This window comes from Podarcis gaigeae (genome assembly GCF_964106915.1).
Source record: "Podarcis gaigeae genome assembly, chromosome: 5".
In the NCBI taxonomy this organism is placed as follows: domain Eukaryota; kingdom Metazoa; phylum Chordata; class Lepidosauria; order Squamata; family Lacertidae; genus Podarcis; species Podarcis gaigeae.
The window spans coordinates 15,943,513-15,963,033 of NC_139681.1; the positions used below are offsets into that span (position 1 = coordinate 15,943,513).

The 19,521-nt window shown below is 41.3% G+C and overlaps 1 protein-coding gene across 8 annotated transcripts in view; it reads left to right on the forward strand.

Moving 5' to 3' along the window:
- ZSWIM8 (zinc finger SWIM-type containing 8) overlaps positions 1–19,521 on the forward strand; it is a 62,923-nt gene that overhangs the window by 3,642 nt on the left and 39,760 nt on the right. For all 8 annotated transcript variants that reach the window (XM_083738220.1, XM_083738214.1, XM_083738215.1 and 5 more), the window contains exons 2-5: positions 10,899–11,052; positions 11,618–11,712; positions 12,703–12,875; positions 15,135–15,242. In XM_083738220.1, the coding sequence (XP_083594346.1) occupies positions 10,899–11,052; positions 11,618–11,712; positions 12,703–12,875; positions 15,135–15,242 (530 nt within the window). The remainder of the gene's footprint in view (positions 1–10,898; positions 11,053–11,617; positions 11,713–12,702; positions 12,876–15,134; positions 15,243–19,521) is intronic.

Here is a 19,521-nt window from a genome sequence, read left to right on the forward strand (position 1 = left end):
TGAATTGTTCGAGGTAAAATTGTTAAATTTCCACCTCATAGCTAGAAAGAAAGCATTGAAAGCCATGGGGATTGGAGAAGTGAGGAGTAGGAAATTGTTCATGAAATGCATTTACTAAGAAACTTTGTTTTTTAAACTAAGGAGTACATGGGTGTAAATGGGACTATTCATTTCTGTCTTCATAACAGCTCCTTGGGATGGGTTAAGCTGGGTTAGCTTTAGTATCTGACCCAAGGTCACCAGTGAGCTACGTGGCTGCATGGTGGTTTGAACCCAGTTCTCCTTGGTACAAGTCTAATACACTAGTGTACACTTGTGTTTTTTTAAACTATAAAAGTATAATGGCAGTAGCTTGGATACATGTTCTAAAACACATGCTTGGTACAGCTACATCAGTGGTGGAGAACCTCAGACCCAGGGATCAAATGTGGCCCTCCAGTCCTCTCCATCTGGGCCTCAGGATTCTCCCAGGCTGTGTTACTTCTACCCAAGTCTCACTGCTTGCTGGGCCTGACTACATCCTCCTCAAGTACTTTTGCCTTGTTGGCATGGGTCCTTGAACTGTAATAATCCTTATGTGTTGCTTGATGGAGGGTGAAAACAGACTTATATTTGTGTAGAAACCTGTATTTTGCATGCCTGTGTGTAGCCTATTGCACCAATCTCAGAATCTGTTAGTTTGTCCTCTTTTAACTCTGGTCCCACACATATTTTGCCTCTGACCTTGCCCACCACCACCATGTGGCCTCCAGAAGGTTGCTTACAGGGGAATGTGACCCTTGAGCTTAAAAAACTCCCCAACCCCTCAGCTTCATTTTCCAAGGAGCTCTTGAATGGCTGTACTTTTTTGCCCAGTCTATTAATAATCAGGAGATTTGCACGTTTGGTTCACTAGTGTGAAGTGATCCCTTGGAAATGAGATAGGCTTATTAGGGTTCTTTTTTTCAGTTATGCCAGTGGAGAAACATAAGGTCCTCCCAGAATCCTGTAATTCACCATTAACTCTGAAGTCTTGGAGAGGTAGTTATTGGTATAAGGGCTTTAGCCCTTATAGTATTCAGAAATGACTTCTGTAGCTTTTTCAGTGAAGCTTAATTCATCTTAATGAATTCTGTCACTTGTCCATAATTACATTTAACTTTCTTTGATTTTTAGCACTGCATTTTATAGTGTTACAAACAAGGATGAGGAATGAAGTGAGATGGAAATGAGCTATAATACTTGAATGGACACTAGTTGCCACCTGCTAGAAATGTTTGTGCCTTATGATGCAGAGTAGCAAAATGTAGAAGTTTCAACAAACAGTAGGTCAGTAGGATGTCTTGAAGTTGATTAAAGAAATATTTTTATCCAGTATCGGGTCTTATTGCCCAAATACTTCAGTGTAAAAAGTATTCCTTTATAAACTGCATAGAATTAATTTTGTTATTTTGAAGAAGGTTGCTCATGCTAACGGTGATATTAGATTGTGAAAAAGCACAATGTGGCAACACATAATATGGTAACAGAATCTACTTTCAGGATCAAAGAATTGGGTATCTGATGGATTACATGAAAAAGCTGTTCTAAATGTACTGAAACTGTTCGGTGCTGAACTCATTACAGAGGCAAGTCTGCCTGTTTACTTTAAATGGAAAAACTGAATTCACAATGTCAGTTTTCTTCTTTGTCTTTATTGCATCAGTATGGAATACTGTTGTCAGTGATCTAGGACACAATTTCCTTTGCAAAGAAAGATTGGCCACAGCACTGAAGATTTAGTCCACAGCACAATGAAAAAGGAAGTTATGCTTCCTGGTTATTCTGGGCTTAACTATGTGTTTAGCTTTTTGGCTAAATGGAGAGGTTCTATATAAAGATTTTTCTAATTTAATTAGATTATAGGAAACATGTAACTTTGTTTTAGTCTGCCTTGTCTATTTACTAACACTTGAGCAAGCACTTTACTTTAAAACATCCCCTTCATACTTCCTGCATAACATAAATGTTACAACTTGAAATGAAGTTTTCATGAAAATGTATATAATTTGGGGGATTTGGAGGTAATGTTCATCTAATTCAATCCCCAGCCCATTCATACTTGTTTGCTCTTTGATACTATTCAGTATTGTAAACTGGTCAGGTAATGAGACTTGAGTTGAAATCTCAGCCAGACAAATTTTGTCTGGCTAGGCCTTAGCAGAGCCCAGATCAAAGTTTTGATTCATTATCTGCAGAATGAGAATAACAGTGTCTAAATTCACAGGGCATACCCACCACTACCTTTCTCCTCATGAAAATGCGCTTCCTCTCTTTGTCTTCTTCAGCTACCCCACATCTTTAAAATCACCTTCAGAAGGGGTGGTGGGTCTTCCAAAGCAAATTTTGGGGACGTATAGTTGGGAGGAGAAGAAACAGAATTCCTCTTGTGTGATCGGACCACTAGTGCAGTTTGAATACAACCCAGTAGTTTTGACGTGTTACCTGTACCAGGTGCTGTTTCAGGCAGCATCAGTCTTACAATTCCAATTAATATTATTCAGACCAGGCTGTGTGGATGGTTAGCAGGTATGTGATTTTAAACTTCTCATCCTAAATCCTACATGTGTTTGCTTTTGTTCCATTACAGAACTAACAAAAGTGTTAATAATCTTAATACTGCCAAGGTTTGGAATTTAGAAAGGTAGGAACCTTGGTATTTATGTAAACAGTTCAACTTTCTCCTAGGAAGTAACAGTGGAAATGTTTTAAAATAAATTTAGGTAGAATGAATCCATGAAGACTACAATGTTGAGACGTTTAGCATATAGAGTGGCACTCACTGCACAACAAGCAGATCTGAAAGACATTTGACAGAGGAATGATTGTGCTTTGTATCAATGGAATCTGCAGGCATGAATTCTTACTCCCTCTCTCATTTCTTGAAGGGCAATGTTACAGCTTTCTGCTTATATGACAGCCTTGTTCTTATATTAAGAAATACTTGTAAAATAGCTCCAAAACATGTACTGTACTTTGTTGTTGAATCTGGTTAATTAGCTAATAAACCACTTGTAAAATACTAGAGTGAGTTAACTGACTCTTTCTGGTGGGTGAAATTGGGACTTGCTATGAATTTGGGGCAGGCAGATCTTTGCTTAGAGTTTTGCTTGAAGAAAGAACTGAAATGGTCTTAAAAATAAGCACAGCAAAGATAAGCTCTGGACTTTAAATATGTCAAATGAAAATGCAAACAATTTCTCCTTGTCTCTTGTTTGGAAAAATTGAATTTCTGGGAACCTGTTGCAACTGCAAGCATGATATGTGATCTTAAAATAAGACTATCAGTTATAAGGCTGGCAACCTTATCAAGCTCTTCAGGGTTTGCAATGTGCAGATTTTCACAAATGTGACGATCAGATTGTTATTGACACTTGTGAATTTATCCTGATTACAGCCTGTTTCAGGAGATCATGACACCCTTTTCCTTCCTCTTGAGTTGTTCATTGCAGAGAACTCTGAAGAGAGAGTGGTCTCTTGCTTTGTGCCAAGTGGGACAGATGAAGTCCTCTGGCTTGTGCAGAGGGCTTTGGGGAAGGGTCATATTATCAGAATATGCAAACACTTGGAAGCAGCAAGAATCCAAGCCTTTCCATAATCTTGCACAGCTGTCTACTTTTCTCCCCAAGTCCATAATTAGTGGCGGACTATGAAATATAGCCAAAACATGTGAACATATCCCAGTGCATCATATGGCACCCACACTGTTGAACCATCTGTCATTATTGTGGTTCTGACCAAACTGTGGCTAATATTGGTTGTTTCATGCGTATTTATATGAGCTGTGCAGGTATCATGGTGTGTAGGGGGAACATTGAAATGGAGCAGTGCAGACCACAAAGCTTGCATTTTGCTCATACTTACTGTCAGATATGAAGAATATGGAACAGATGGTGGCAGCATGTGGCAGTGGAGAAAGTGATTTAGATGCCAGTGATTGGCTGTGGGTGGGATCAGGGGCTGCTTTGACGTATGAGCAGGCATAGGCAAACTCGGCCCTCCAGATGCTTTGAGACTACAATTCCCATCATCCTTGACCACTGGTCCTGTTATCTAGGAATGATGGGAGTTGTAGTCCCAAAACATCTGGAGGGCCGAGTTTGCCTATGCCTGGCTTTGAGGATAAGAAAGTGGCATGTACTAGGGAGCAGTGGTCCCACTGGAAAATAAATTAAGGGTGAAAGGTTGACACTGAGATGGCAAGCTCTGTTTATACATTAGCCCTTCCCAAATACTGATTTCAAGTTACCTGGTAAACATTTTTAGAATTGTAGCCTTCAAAAGTTCTGAATAGAGAACAGTAATGGAAGGCTATTTCTACCTGTTTTTAAGAAGTAAGAATAGTCTTATGCGGATGGAAAAGTGTGTCTTTAACAGCTGCATGACAAAATTGTAAAAGGAGGATCTTTCCTGGAACACAGGTGCAGTGATGAAAAGCTCCACCTGTTGAAACTGTAACCTTGCAGTTATTAAAAGTACAGAGTCTTTATGACCTTTAACAGAGAGAAAATATGACAATCACAGTTACCAGGTTGTATTATAAATGGCATGAGAAGATGGTTCAACAAAACAGATGACGATAACAACAAAACAAAGAGTCAGTTGACACACTTTTGGTTCAGTGCTGCAAGATAGGTTATAAAGCAGGGGTGAGAGGGGCTGGTCATCTGAAGTGGTCATGACATCAGATGATTGTCAAGTTGGTGCCTCCACCCACGGTCAAAATTGGCCCACAGCTTGGAGGGAGATAAAAATTAAGAACTGGCCCATCTGCCCAAAAAGATTATTCACCCATGCTAGAAGTGAACCTTTCACAGAGGAGGTGATAGTGTTGTGGCAAAAATAAAAACATGGAGAACAATAAGGATTAAACATGCTTTGAAATGGCGAGTGGAAATCCACTACATCATGTTTATTAGTTTGTATGAGACCTGGAATAACTATCTAGACAGCTTTGTTAAGGGTGGCATACAAATGTTTTTAATGTTAAATGCAAATATATTTGCATGCTAACTAACATGCTAGTGAAGCAGTTTATATTTTAGACCTTCTGGGTTCAAATATGTGAAGACCCTGAATTGTCTTAGAGATTGTAACCTCTTCACCTAGAAGGCAGCCCGCAATGGCAATAACTAGCACAAAGGGTTGAATGAATCTTTTAACTGCAGCTGCAGCTGGGGAGGTCGTTCCTGAAATCTCAGGTTGGGATACTATTTTGGTAGCAGGTGAGGCTGTTTTCTGTTATCTGAAACTCATCCATGCTGATTTCTCTCTCCTCAGGCAGAATACACCAAGTAATTTATAAAGGCTTTGGCCTCTTTGCTGATACACCACTTTAGTATCTTCTGCCTAAATCTTGGAAAAATTATTGTAAATGGCTGAACAGAGGTCGAATGGACCAAGTAGTTATAGGCAGAGAGAATACAGCATGTGCTCATAAACCATTTAATGCATTCTGCCAGAAGTCCAGCCAACGGACAAGAGAAGAGGTTAGGAATTGTACTTCACCAGCTTTCAGGGCAGTTTTCTGGATGGGAAGGATTTCCCACCCTGTGATGTGGCCTAGGAGCTTATTTGGTGGAGATGTGAGAGTTTTTTAACAGGTAGGTAACTTGAGACTGAAAATGGTAGGTGCAAGATACAGAAACTATCTTCTTGTGTTCTCCTCAAGCAAAAATCGCAATTAGTTTTTTTAGGGTGCAGTCCCAGCACATCTGTTGGATGCCTCCATCTCCCATCCCATTTTATTAGACAAGCTACCCAAACATGCAGTTTTTATTATGTGCCTGTAGATAGATAATTTTTATTATGGCTATCATTTTAAAGTGCATTTTTATTATTGTGATAGTTTATACCATTTTATGTAAACCACTTTGTTTTTTATATTAAGTGGTGTAAAAATTTGCTAAATAAATAAATAAAAGGAAATGGATCTATTTTATGTCCATGAGATTGTAGCAATGTCCTTCCAATCTGTGATACTGCTGCTGTATCCCAGCCCATGTTACATCATTGCACCATTTTGAAAGATGCACTGAAACCGTGAATGAGCATAGTTTCTCATGCTAAACTTACTATGTGTACTTATCTGAAATGCCTTATTATGACTTACTAACTAGAATCCAGGGATAGAATGATTTCATTGGCGTATTTGCTCACCTATTGAAAAAGGACTGTTCCTGGGTATAGAAACGTGCTTGGGCAATTTGTATTCTTGCTGAAGTGTAAAGTTAAATAAATGCCACGTTAAATAAAAAGTTCTAGAAGCAGCAAAGCAGTTCCTATAAAAGTCTGAAAGTTTGATTTTATTATATCAATCTCTAATGATGGGTCCACTTATATGAGCATTATTTTAAAAGTATAGTGAGTGTTGCATGCTATGATGTTGGTTTTTCAGAAAAACTTGAGTTGGGAACCTTCCCTGAAAAATGTTCAGTGCCTTAAATAGAGCATAGTTAGCATGTGCATTTTGTATTTAGTAAACAAAACTAAATAGTTGCAGATGTTATTATAGTATATGTATTTGATTTATTTTACCTCTTATTTATAAATCAATATAATATATATGTATTCTCTCATGCTTTATTGGGATAGGAAACTAAGAACATTAATTTCAACTTTGAAACTTTGGCAATCCACAATAGTGTCATCCATTCATTGATACTAATTAATGTTATCTAATTAGATAGCTTCCAGTTAGAACCTTCCTTGTGACTCGGCAAAATGTTTTTTCAGTAGTTATCATATTGTGCGAAAGTTATTAATTCAGCTGAGACTCCGATTGCACCTGTAGCAGTTGGTAAGCAATCGACCCTCTCCCCTTGAACAGGTGGCCAGACTTAAATGACAACTCTTAATCTATAATACAGGTTGCTAGAAACATCAAGAGGGGAGAGTGCTCTTGTGCTCAGGACCTCCTTGAATCTTGCCCATAGGCACATGGTTGTCCACTGTGAGAACTGGACGCTGGACTAGATTCATCATTTTCCAGGAGGCTCTTACATTCCTAACAAGCCTTTTGTACTGCATTTAGGAAGGTGGAAGTCGCCTCCATTTTTTGATTGGCTAACGAGACTGGTGATGCTAGAAATGGAGTTTCTAATACATGATTGGGCCAAATGACAACCCATCTTAGAAATGGAGGCCAGTTTTTACTGGTCTCAGACTCCTTTAAATATGTAAGGCTTTTCCTTCTGCTTTTGGATTCCTGATAAGATTTCCCAGGAAGACAGAGAATTCACAGGCTGTCAAACCCAAGCCTGTTCAAGCAAGCAACAAATGACTAGCTAGGTTAGATTGACTTGATTTGGTTTTATTTGCAACTCTGGGTGTGTGGTTGTTGTCTTCTCTTTTCCTTCCTTTTTCCTTTCCTGTTATACACTAATAAAATTTGTTATATGTTAACATTTGCATTCATTGTTTAAAAAGGCAATTTTCTGGAATTTCTTATTAAAACCTTTCATGCAGGTACTAAGATAGTACAGCTAAGCTTTAGGTGTTGTTGTTTGTTCTGAAGAGATTCCACAATGTTTTGCGGGAATTTTAGCTTTCGGAAAGTAAATCCAAAGCTTCCCTCTTAGTTTTTTCCTAGAACTGAAATGGGGTGTGTGTGGATCTTGAGAATAGGACTCATAAACACCTTAAGACAGACTAGGGTGTGTAGCAGGAGGTTCTCCATTCTCCCTGGCGGTAACCTATACTAATTCTTTGGGGGAGAGGTGGGGGCCATTATACAAAAAATGTGTTTGCCGGTAAGGCAAGCTCCCCCTTCCCCAATCCATCACAATGCTATTCAGAGGACAGTATATGCTATCTAAATAATAATAATAATAATAATAATAATAATAATAATACTTTTTTTTTCTCTTTAATTTGTATCCCGCCCTCCCCGGCCAAGGCCGGGCTCAGAACAGCTAACAACAGGTAAAAATAGCAGAATGTACATAAAATCGCACAGTCAATTAATTAAAATACATTCTAGAATCAATTCAGAATCAAATTAATGTCAACCATCGGGTTAGAGTTCTATGAGGATTACAGAAGGAGGGAGTCAGACTGTGCCTTGGCCTGGCAGAACAGCTCCGTCTTGCAGGCCCTGCAGAAAGATATCAAGTCCCGGAGGGCCCTAGTCTCTTGTGACAGAGCGTTCCACCAGATTGGGGCCACGGCCAAAAAAGCCCTGGCTCTAAAGCTACAAAGTATGGCATAACATTCTACCTGTGTTGTGATTCCAAAGTATAATTAGTTTATGATGAAGATACATTTTGGAATATGAACGTGAGCAAGCAGCTTGAAACTTCGTTTCTAAGCTACTGTCTTGTGTAACGACACATTTACAGGGTTCTGAATAGAATATAACATCGCCTGTGTTCCACTAGACATAGGATTAACTAGGAAAATCCTGATACAAGTTGGCATTTTGAAGAAAAACAAATAAATCACCCCATAATTCCTTGCCACAAAGTCCAGAAGTGTGAACAGCAGAATTTTTAGTTTTCAAGATTTGACACTTAGGTTATGTGCCAAAGAAAGGGAAGACGGCATTCATTGCATGATGATACATCAGTCTCAGACTAGAATTTAAGGTCTCAGATAATGTGTGATTACGGATAGGTAGCCGTGTTGGTCTGCCATAGTCAAAACAAAAAAAATTCCTTCCAGTAGCACCTTAAAGACCAACTAAGTCAGTTCTTGGTATGAGCTTTCGTGTGCATGCACATTCTGAAGAAGTGTGCATGCACACGAAAGCTCATACCAAGAACTGACTTAGTTGGTCTTTAAGGTGCTACTGGAAGGAATTTTTTTTGTTTTAGATAATGTGTGGTTTCATTGCAAGGTCTCTCCCCCTCTCTCTTGCTGTTACTCGTAGTTAACAACTCAAAATTATTGCACTGATATACTTGTGCCAAAGTTATAATTGTTATATGAATTGTAAACAGCCCTGTGATCCTCAGATGAAGGGTGGTATAGAAATGTAATAAATAAAATAAATGTTAATGGCTGTTTTATGCTTAAAAACTGGGTCATTGCGACCTACTTTTGCTTAAGTTTACATGGTGGGGTGTTGAATCTGATAACGTGAAATTCTTTAGCAGGCGCTGAAAATACGACAGTGAAGGTGCCTGTTTGATATGCAGTGGAGGGAATTCCAAAGGGCAGGTCATGTAACACTAAAATGTCCCAGTTCTGACATTGTACAGAACGGATTGCCTGATAGGATGCAATCTGCAGGATGTCCTCTCCTGCAGAGTACAGCAATCAGTTGAGTATTTGGGATTGAGGTGATCTTGTAGATCTTTTACTTGAAAAGGAAATGAAGACATTTTTTAAAAAAACTTGCAAATGATACAATGCTTAATAACTTCTACCAGGTAATTTTTGGGTGGGTGGGGTTGATCTTTCTAAAGACTGCGGATAGGGAGGAAGGGGTGAATTCTCCCTCACCAGCTGCAGTCTCCAGGAAGATCATCGCCCCTACTGAAAACAGGTTTTAAAAACTCATTTATGGGAGCTAATGTAAGGTATTTGGAAGTCTAATTGCTGCAGTGGGGGCTGGTCATGACTGGGGAGGAAAGATTTAAAGTGGAAGTGTTCCTCCTCCATTGCAGTTACGTTTGAAAGAATTACATTATAGCCAGATGACTTTCCTCAAGCCTAATTGTGGTGCAGAGACCTGGGGGGGGGGGGAAGGGGTCACAGCGAGGGAATGGTTGGCTGGTCCTGTCCCAGTTGTGACCTAATGCCTACCTCCCCCCATGCCACTATTGGACTTGATAGAAGCCTTCTGTTGGCACCACTAGATTTTTTTGTCAGGAGGGAGGAAGCCCCAGGATCCTCTTGGGGTGCCAGGGAAGGTCTTGATGCACATCTGTGGAGTCACTTTGGTGATCCCCCTTAGGCCATTTAGAGCTGATTAATGAAGAAGAGTATTTCAACTCTCAGTTGCTCCTTGGCATATCAAATGATTGTCTGTGATCTGGTGTGGCTTGCCACTTCCGTTTTGAGTTGGTATAATATTTAGCTGAAGAAGTGCTAGAAATCCAGGGGTGGGGGCGAGGGAATAGCATTTCTGAATGCTTATCTTCTCCCAGAGAGATAATTTCTTATAAATACATGGAAAAGGCTCTCAGAGAGTTAGAAGTGCAGTGGCTCGTACACAACACTTGCAAGAAAAGAGCTTAACCAACAACTCTGTATGCAGGAATTGGGTGGGGGGACTTGGCCTTGTGAATGTTAGCAGTTGCTGCATTGAAGGGTAGAGTTGAGTTAGCACACTGTCCTCTGGATCATGCTGCAAGTGAGCAGAGGCAGGAGTGGACTAGTGACAGAGAAAGCAAGTTAAACCCTTATCTCTTTCTCACACACACCCCTCTCCCAATCTCATTGTTCAGTCAAGTGCAGGTTTGAACTCTGGACCCTTATTGGAACATAGTAGTGTCCTAACCTTCAGCGTTTCTGCTTGTTGTGTCTTTGCCAGTTTATTTGGCTCTGTTTGTATCTTGTTTTGAATAGTTTTCAACAGCTTGTGTTCTTTGAGGGAGAATGCTATTTTTGCATTGACTCCTGACAGAAGATGGGTGCCTAGTTCTGGAATGGGTGAGTGAAGTGAGGCAATGTACTTCCCTAGTTGTGGTGCTGTAAGAAACTTTACTTGTTTAACGTTTCTGTGATTTTGTTTTTAAAGACAAAGGAGGTGGTGGCCTTCAGTGCCATCTAGTTGTCAGCCCTGCGGGCAGTATCTTGCCATAGTGAAGCTAGATATGCCATCTAAATATGTATATTTTAAATGGGAAATTTTTGCTTTGTGCCTAACAAAACTTTTGATGAGATCATTTTTGCATGTTTCAACTAACCTCACCTGATATTCTTTGTTGTATTAGATGGGCTGGTGATCCCGCTGGTGGAGCTGTCAGCAAAACAGGTGGCATTTCACATTCCATTTGAAGTGGTTGAGAAAGTCTACCCACCTGTACCCGAACAACTGCAGCTTCGTATTGCCTTTTGGAGCTTCCCAGAAAATGAAGAGGACATCAGGTAACGCCATTCAGAATTCTCTTCGTGTTTCTTTCCTGTTTAAAGTTAACTTTATCTTCGACGCACCATCAGTGAAATAGGGAATTTCAAGTAGCCATATTGGCCCATTAGGGGGAAATCTATAAACGTATATTGATTAGAATCAATTAAAAATGTTACAAAGAGGGAGTAAGCTTTTATGTTTTCACAATCACTTCATCAGGTTGTATGCTAATAAAAAAATGATATTGTGTTGCACCCACACTGTGGATGTTAGTGAAAGGACTTCTGGCTTCCCTCTCCTTTTTCCACATGTCCCCAAAATCTGTCCTGGGGGTTCCATCTGGGGCAGATTTGGGGAGGGCATGTGGTGCACACAGGGAGAGGAGAAGGAGGAGAACTTCCACTGAGCAAACAGAAATCTTTGCACTACTTTCTTGGATCTTGCCCATTAGATTGTTCCCAGCTGCATAATGGAAATAGTCCTGGGCCCTTCCCTACAATATGAAGACCAGTGATCCAGAATGCAGTTCTCTTTGTCTCATCTCAAGTACATTTTAACAACAGAATGATTTGCTTTTCCTAGGCTGTATTCCTGCTTGGCAAATGGCAGTGCAGATGAGTTCCAGAGAGGCGAGCAACTCTTCCGAATGAGGGCTGTTAAAGATCCACTGCAGATAGGTATTTACATCTACCTTATGTTGGTACTGAGAAGAACTGAAATCTTATCCCAGATACAAACCCTACCTTGAACGTTTGGGAGAGAAGGATTTCTGAGTTGGGATGACATGGTTAGGTCCTGCCTCAGCATGCACTGCCTCAGCCTGTACCGTTGGGCTCTCATCCAGAAGGCCTGATTGGGGAGACGGACCCAGATAAAGATTCCTTTATCCAGATCTGATCCACAAAGATATAAAAAAGTGGCTCAGCAGACCCAGTTTCAGTTTGATGGAGTCCTGGAAACACTGCAGGTTTCAGCTGGTGATTTTTGCTAGGACTACTAAATTAGTTCTAGACTTTATAGACTTTTTTGTTTGCTATGTAGTCATCCCAAAAACAGAGAGCAGTATGACTGGAACATTTATGGTATGTGCTCACCAGCAACATCTGGTTGTGTTCCTTTAGTTATGGTATACTTTCCCCCACCTTCATGATTAACTTTATGCCACAGTTATAAGACATGAAATAAGAGGCTTAATGTCTGCTTCTTGGGAATTTTAGGTATGGGTTGGACAGCGTAATCCATTGGAAGACAAAAGGTGCACATGTTGACTCTGAGTTTATTAGGAAGCCTTAGCCTCAGTTAATGCAGTAGGTCTATTGAGAGAATGGATGTGTTTACAATTTTAAATTGCAATTTAATGGTTGTTAATAGAAAGGAAATGAATCTAAACTCTGTTTAATGAGGGGTTCTGTAGTCCAGGCACAAATCTTTGCTGCTGAACATTCCTATGTTGAAAGCCTATTCTCATTAAATTGAAGTGATGATTGATCTTTGAAATAAATTACGGTTGCCAAAATAAGACATTTCAGGTTTTGACTGGAGCAAGAAGAAGGAAGGTATAGTTAAAATAATTGGTCTGTTAGTGTTGTATGTAATTTTTCTTTATGCTGAGTGCTATATGACCATGCTTCGGTGTCAGACAATAACCTTTGGCCTGTTTCCAACAGGTTTCCATCTGAGTGCCACAGTGGTACCTCCCCAGATGGTACCACCAAAAGGAGCATACAATGTGGCAGTGATGTTTGACAGATGCAGGATCACCTCATGCAGCTGCACTTGTGGAGCTGGGGCCAAATGGTGTGCCCATGTTGTAGCCCTCTGCCTTTTCCGGATACACAATGTAGGCCTTGCATTATGACTATTGTTCTATTATATAGATAACGAAGTACAGGGAATATTTATTGATAGACATAAAATTAAAGTGTTCAGTAACTGCAAGTTCCCCCCTTTCTCTTCAGTCCTTTATGCTAACATCTGTGAAACTGCATTGAGTGGAACATACTTGAAGTGAGGACATTAGCCCATATTCACTAATCTGTATTAAGTAGTGTTTAACATATATATTGTAAGAAACAACTGGCTGAAAGGATCAGTGCTACATATTTGCCTAAATGGCTGGATGCTTCAAAATTGATTACCAAAATATGCAAATGGACTTTGATGTGTCCAATGGTCTACAATAGACAGTAGTAAGGAAGGTGGTTATGCTGGTTCACACAGCATTGGATGCAACCCTATGCATTAATAGTGTTGAATTGCTGCAATGGAAAATTGAGTCTATGTATCAAAATTCTGTAAGCAAAAATCAAATGGATGTACTTAAAAACACCACCATCACCACCAAATCAATTATGCTTTTGTACAATGCCAGCAGTATGTTTTGCACTCTGCAAATATAAATGAATGAAATGTATTCCGATTCTTTCAGTGAAGCAATTCCTCACCCCACCCCCATTGGAATGAAAAACATTTAAGCACATTTATCAACATGTGGTCAAGATACTGTACATTGTACAAATTGAGGATCTAGTCCTGCAGTTCAGTATAATCTCTCCCCCTGATGAATTGTTGACAAGCTTAGAATCAAATGCGGGATTTAAATGTTGATGGTTGAAAGGAAACAATGATTAGGTATGGTTTGCTTAGCCATAGTTTATGAAGTAGACGATAGACAAACCATAATTTTACTTAGTTTAATCTGAGAGGTAATATTGTATATGAACCCCCTACAAAAGCACTGCCAATGTCCACTTCCAAGCATATTCTGTTCGTACATAATGATGTGGAAGCTTGAGAATAATCAGTGAGTTTTCTGTCCCCCTTGAAGGATTAGTTGCAAGAAGTCTGGAGTCCCCTACATGTCAGAAATTGGTTAGTGCTGCTGCTGCTTATTGTAGACAGGGTGGGAGAATTGAGATGTTAAATTCAGAAGGAAATATATGCATGAAATAGGTTCTTTATGATGAATGTATTTTGATGCAGAACTAAATTTTCCTGAGTGGTTTAGAGAGCCTGTATGATAAAGGAATAGGCCATAAGTTGTAATGAAATGAATATAACCATGTAAGGTGGAGTAAACAAAGGTTACTGTTTGGTCATTGGAAGTTCTAATTGTTGCCTAGTTCCCTAATAAAGCAAATGTGTATATTTTGAACAGAATCTGGAATACGTACTTGTCAGGACTGCCGCTAGGTCCCAGCTCACAGAGGACCAACGCCCAGTGGATGTTATATACAAAAGTCTTTATTAAAGTTTAGTTTCCATTTCCAAGCTCTGGGCGCGCAGACCCACGTCTCGACGCTAGACCGGCTAAGTCCCCTCTGACTCACTGCTCCACCCACACCAGTTTAAGATTCTAGCCCGGCTCCACCTCCTACGCTGTTCTTTCCTTCGCTGGGTCCTTCTGCCCTCTGGGGTTCCCTCCTTCCTGGACTCCTCTGACACTGAGCTTCCTGAGTCTTGCCCCTCCCTCCGGCGGGCTTTAGGACCTGGCTCCCTTCCCAGGCTCCCCGCTGTGCCGCGCTCCTGTACATTTGAACTTGGCGCGCGCGCCCAGCCGGTGACTTTCCTTCTGACCGTTTCCCCGCTTCCTGATGTGGGCGTTGCCAAACCTGACTCCTCTCCTCCCTCTGGTGGTGAGGACACTGGTCCCGACTCCTGGGACTCCCCCTCCCCACTGCGCTCTGGTGGAGACGCTGGTCCTGATCTCCAACTGCTGCTCAGGGACTCCCCGCTGGCCCCTTCCTCCTGGGGCTTCCCCCCTGGAGCCCCCCTCGCTCTGGCCACCGGCGCTCCCTTCTGTGAGTCCTCCGATTCGCTAGAGAGGCTTGTGGAATAACTCTGGCCACTGTCACTGCCTGCGCCCCCCTCGTACTCCTCCTCCTCACTCTCCATTTGCTCCCCCTCCTGTGTCTCTCCTTCTGAACCCCTGACAGTACTGCTCTTCTGAAATACCGCACTTTGTTCTGATAAACTTGCTAGATTGTTTCTGAAACATCTTCTATTTGCAGCTTTATTTAACTTGGGGTGGGGAGGTGATGTTTAGCAGTATGACTTTGTTAAAAGCAAGGCTCTCCGTGTTCTGCCTTTTCTACCTTAGGCATCTGCAGTGTGCTTGCGAGCACCTGTCTCAGAATCCCTGTCTCGATTGCAGAGAGATCAGCTGCAGAAATTTGCACAGTACCTCATCAGTGAACTTCCCCAGCAGGTATGATCTCCAAAGCACGTTGTACTCAAATCATACAAATGGATTCACTTTTTTTTAGTCCTGCTTCCCAAATTGTGTGTTTAGTAGCCTTGAAAACAAGACTAAAAGGTTTTACTAGCCCATGTTTTTTAGATATTGTTGTACAGGTTGACCTGTGGTATTTGGGTTCATAGATAGCTGTTTTCACTACAATACTGCTTTTCCTTTCCTTGTATCTAGTTCATAAATGGTATTGTGATAATGTCTTTCCTCAAGAAGCTGGTCTTCTTTTCCAAGAATGGGCATTGCCATGAGAGCAAACTACTTTATTAAATAAAAGTAGCGGCATGAATAAATCGAAATACCATTTATGTACTTGTATATTTAAAACATTTTAATGCTTCCCTTCATCTGAAACTATTCCTGGTGGTTTATCAACTTAAAACAGAAGCATATTAAAGCAGCAAGTAAATAGTACAGCCATAAGGCTATGCTTCATGCAATAGCATGGAGAATAAACATCTCATGCTTTTCCCTTTCCATCATCCATGTCCTAATATCTGCTGGATTCTCTGCATGAATGCCAAAGCAGGCTGAGTCCAAGACTTCTCTCTCATTAAAAGCTTGAAGAATTGCATGAATCTGTACTGAAATTGTTTTTAGAATATTTTGTTTTTATCACAATTGTGTTTGCAGCCCTGGGCTCCTTTGGGAGGAAGGGCAGGATATAAATTAAATAGATAAAAATAATACATGAATTGGGCCCTCTTGTGATGGGGCATCCTACCCTGTTTCATGGGGCCTGGCCCACATTGAATGTCATCTGCCTAGTGGAAGGGAGCAACTTGCACCATATTGTTTCCATGTCACCCCTGGCTGACAGTATATGCAAAGCTAAGATGCAATCCATGTTAAGGCAATAAGCTCTCATGATCAGCATTTGGGAACAAGGACGTTCTCAAAAGCAGCCTAGCTCAGTGGAGTGATAGACAGGTGTCTGTGCAGACATAGCCATTCCTCAGACATTTGTTTTTATGCACTGAGTAGTCTACTGTGATGGCAAGCTTTCATACTCCCCACCACTTCCTATCACTTTGATGCTTGTAAAGCACAGCTGTGGTAAAAAGAGCAGCTAGTCAAATTATATAATTTGGATTTCAACTGTGGGGTCCTTTTGTGGGTAGGGAAGAGCCTTATTGTAAATTCTGCCAGAAGGAATAGCATGAATAGCTATACGAAGATCAGGTGATTTTTAATGGGCAGGCTCATATGGGGGAGGTGAACCTTAAGAGATGAGGTCTGGAGTTAACACAGAAGTCAATAATAGCACTTCCAATTGAACTTGGAATTTAACTGGCAGCTAGTGGAGTTTTCAGAATACTGCTCTCATGATCCCTCTACCACGTATCAGTCAGGAAGTGGACTGCTGCATTGTGCATTAGCTGAAGTTTGTGAATGCTCTTAAAAGGCAACCGTGTATAGAGTGTGTTGCAGTAGCTTTATGGTCTTGGTCCCAGGGCCCTTCCTAATGGGTTTTATTTTTCTGTGTTGTACATGTTGAGCTAGTACTCATTTTTGCAGAAAATCCTGCTGTCTTTTCTTGTGTTAGTTGTGTGCATCTTGCATTTCCCCCATTTTTTAAAAAAAAACTGCTTCCTTTGGCTAGTGTGTTTATACCAGAACATGTCGTATGCAGATTTTGAGTAAATAGAAGCATGAAAGGCATGTGCTAACTAGGACTGGGTTCAAGTGTAGTGTGCAATTATCTTTCAATTTTTTTTAAAAAAAATGTATTTACCTTTTAGCAAGATTTTTAGGGTAGCTAACAGAAACTCAGTCATAGCTACTGTCTGATAAAACAAGATGTTAAAAATAAGAATGAAAAGTGTAGGGTGTGGTGGCAAAAAATAAATGATCCAGCTAATGCATGGGAGAATAAAAAAATGTATTACTTCTGACTCACAGTTAAAGAAGCTGGCACCTGCTATGTTCCTATGAAGAGTATGCTACAATTGAGGCACCTCCATTGAGAAGGCCCTACCTCCAGCTGCCATTTAGCTCACTTTTGAAAGGAGGGGGTACCCAGAGCAGGGCTTCTGAAGTGAAATGTCTGGTTATTGCAAATGTGGCTGGCAGAAACACAATAACGTTAAACCAACATTTCTGTAGCAATCCTATGTACTCTTTCATGAGGAGTAAGCGTCATTGAACACTGGGCCTTATATTCTGAGGAAATACGCATAGGATTGTACTGGATCATAGCGTATTTTGAATGCTGCTAGTGCTTTTTTTCTAGAATAAATGATGCAGGAAATAAACGGCGCACAAGCAGGAGGGACAGGGCAGCTCTGTGAATGGGCAGAGCAGATGCTCAGAGAAGCTTCTTCCATGCACACCTGCTCTGCAAGCTGCCCTGTCCCTTCTGCTTGTGTGTGCAGGAGAGGCAGGGCGGCTTACAGAGCTGAGGCACAGGAAGGCTTCTTCTCACGGGACAGCTGTTAGCCTGGGAGGCTGAAGAGCCTCATTAAAGCCCCACTGTGCACCTCTGGCTCATGAGAAGACCGTCTCCAGAGCCCATAGAGCAGTGATGGCAAACCTTTTAGAGACTGAGTGCCCAAGCTGCAGCCCAAAACCCACTTATTTATCACAAAGTGCCAACACATCAATTTAACCTGAATACTGAGGTTTTAGTTTAGAAAAAAACAACTCATACATTAACATATTTTGTCTTAAAAGAGAAACATAATAACAGAGCATTCAATGATACAAACAACTTTTTATTGAAAGGTAAAAGTTTGCAATATCCTTGTTTGGGAAATCATGAAAAAGGGAATTATCGTATTTTTCGCTCTATAAGACGCACCAGACCACAAGACGCACCTAGTTTTTGGAGGAGGAAAACAAGAAAAAAAATATTCTGAATCCCAGAAGCCAGAACAGCTGCACAGTGAAAGCAGCAATTCCTCTTGCTGTTCTGGCTTCTGGGATAGCTGCACAGCCTACATTCGCTCTATAAGACTCACACACATTTCCCCATACTTTTTAGGAGGGAAAAAGTGAGTCTTATACAGCAAAAAATACGGTACTCCCAGACAACATGGCCGTTTTGATAATTTCCCTTCAAGAAACTCTTCTTTGGGAGATTTCAAAGCAGAAGCCAAATGGCTATCTGCCATGGATACTGTAGCTGAGATCCCTGCATCGCAGGAGGGTTGGACTTAGATGACCCTCGGGTTCCCTTCTAACTCCCCACAATCCTATGAAAAAATAACAAAACAGTCTCGTTTGCCCTCCGTTGTGTGTCCCCTAGCAGGGAGGATCTTGCACTTACGCATGGCGATGGGAGAGAGTTCCTCTCAAAAGTTTGCTTCCTGGCCTGACCAAGCAGGCAAAAAGGAAACCCCGGCGTGAACCTCAGAGACACACGACGGTTCAGTGCTCCGCTGTCATTGGTCGCAGCCTGGAAAGAAGGCACCACAGCACAGCTTAGGGGCAGCACGTGCGCCGAGTACAGCTGCTCATTCACGAGTGGCTGGTTTGCCGCCCATGGGCTGCACCTGAAACGTGAAAGTTCCATTCCGCTGTCTTAAAGCGCCTCTGCGCAGAACTGCCAGTAAGCCCGGCGGCATTTTGCTCCCTCCTGCAGCCTGGCATTAGAAGTGCAGCCCGGCGGGCTAGCCATCAAATCATAGGATTGTGGGGAGTTGAAAAGGGCAATGGCACGCGTGCCCCCTCTGGCACGCGGGCTATAGGTTCTCCACCACTGCCATAGAGGATGTCCTTTTTGCACTCCCGGGAGAGTCTTTTTGTGAACCAGATCTGTGGTGTTGGGAGAGGTGTCGGAACTTTGCTCTGATGCATTCTGGCTGGGGGGGGGGGGAAGCTCTGCATACGACTACTTTAAAAACAACTAGCTGCAAATCAACACCAGTTTGAAATCAGAGTGCCTAAAAACTGCATACACTGCTAAATGCCTAGGAAAACGGAAACATACTTAAAAGTTAGCATATTTGATGCAAGGTGAACATAAGGGAGAGGGGAATTCCGTAGTTGAAGCACCACTACTTCAGAGACCCTCAAAAGATAAGGGCAGAGTTGGACCTCACTAGAGAGGGCAAAAATCAGACTGGTTCATATGGAATGATGCTGTTCTTCAGATACCCCACCCCTAATGTGTTTAAGCTTTAACAATTAAAACTGCAATTTTGAATTGTGCCCAAAGACAAGCTTGTAGTGCATAAAATTATTTGAGTTTTGCCAAGATAAGATCCATTGTAGTTGCTCCACATCTCAGTCTAGC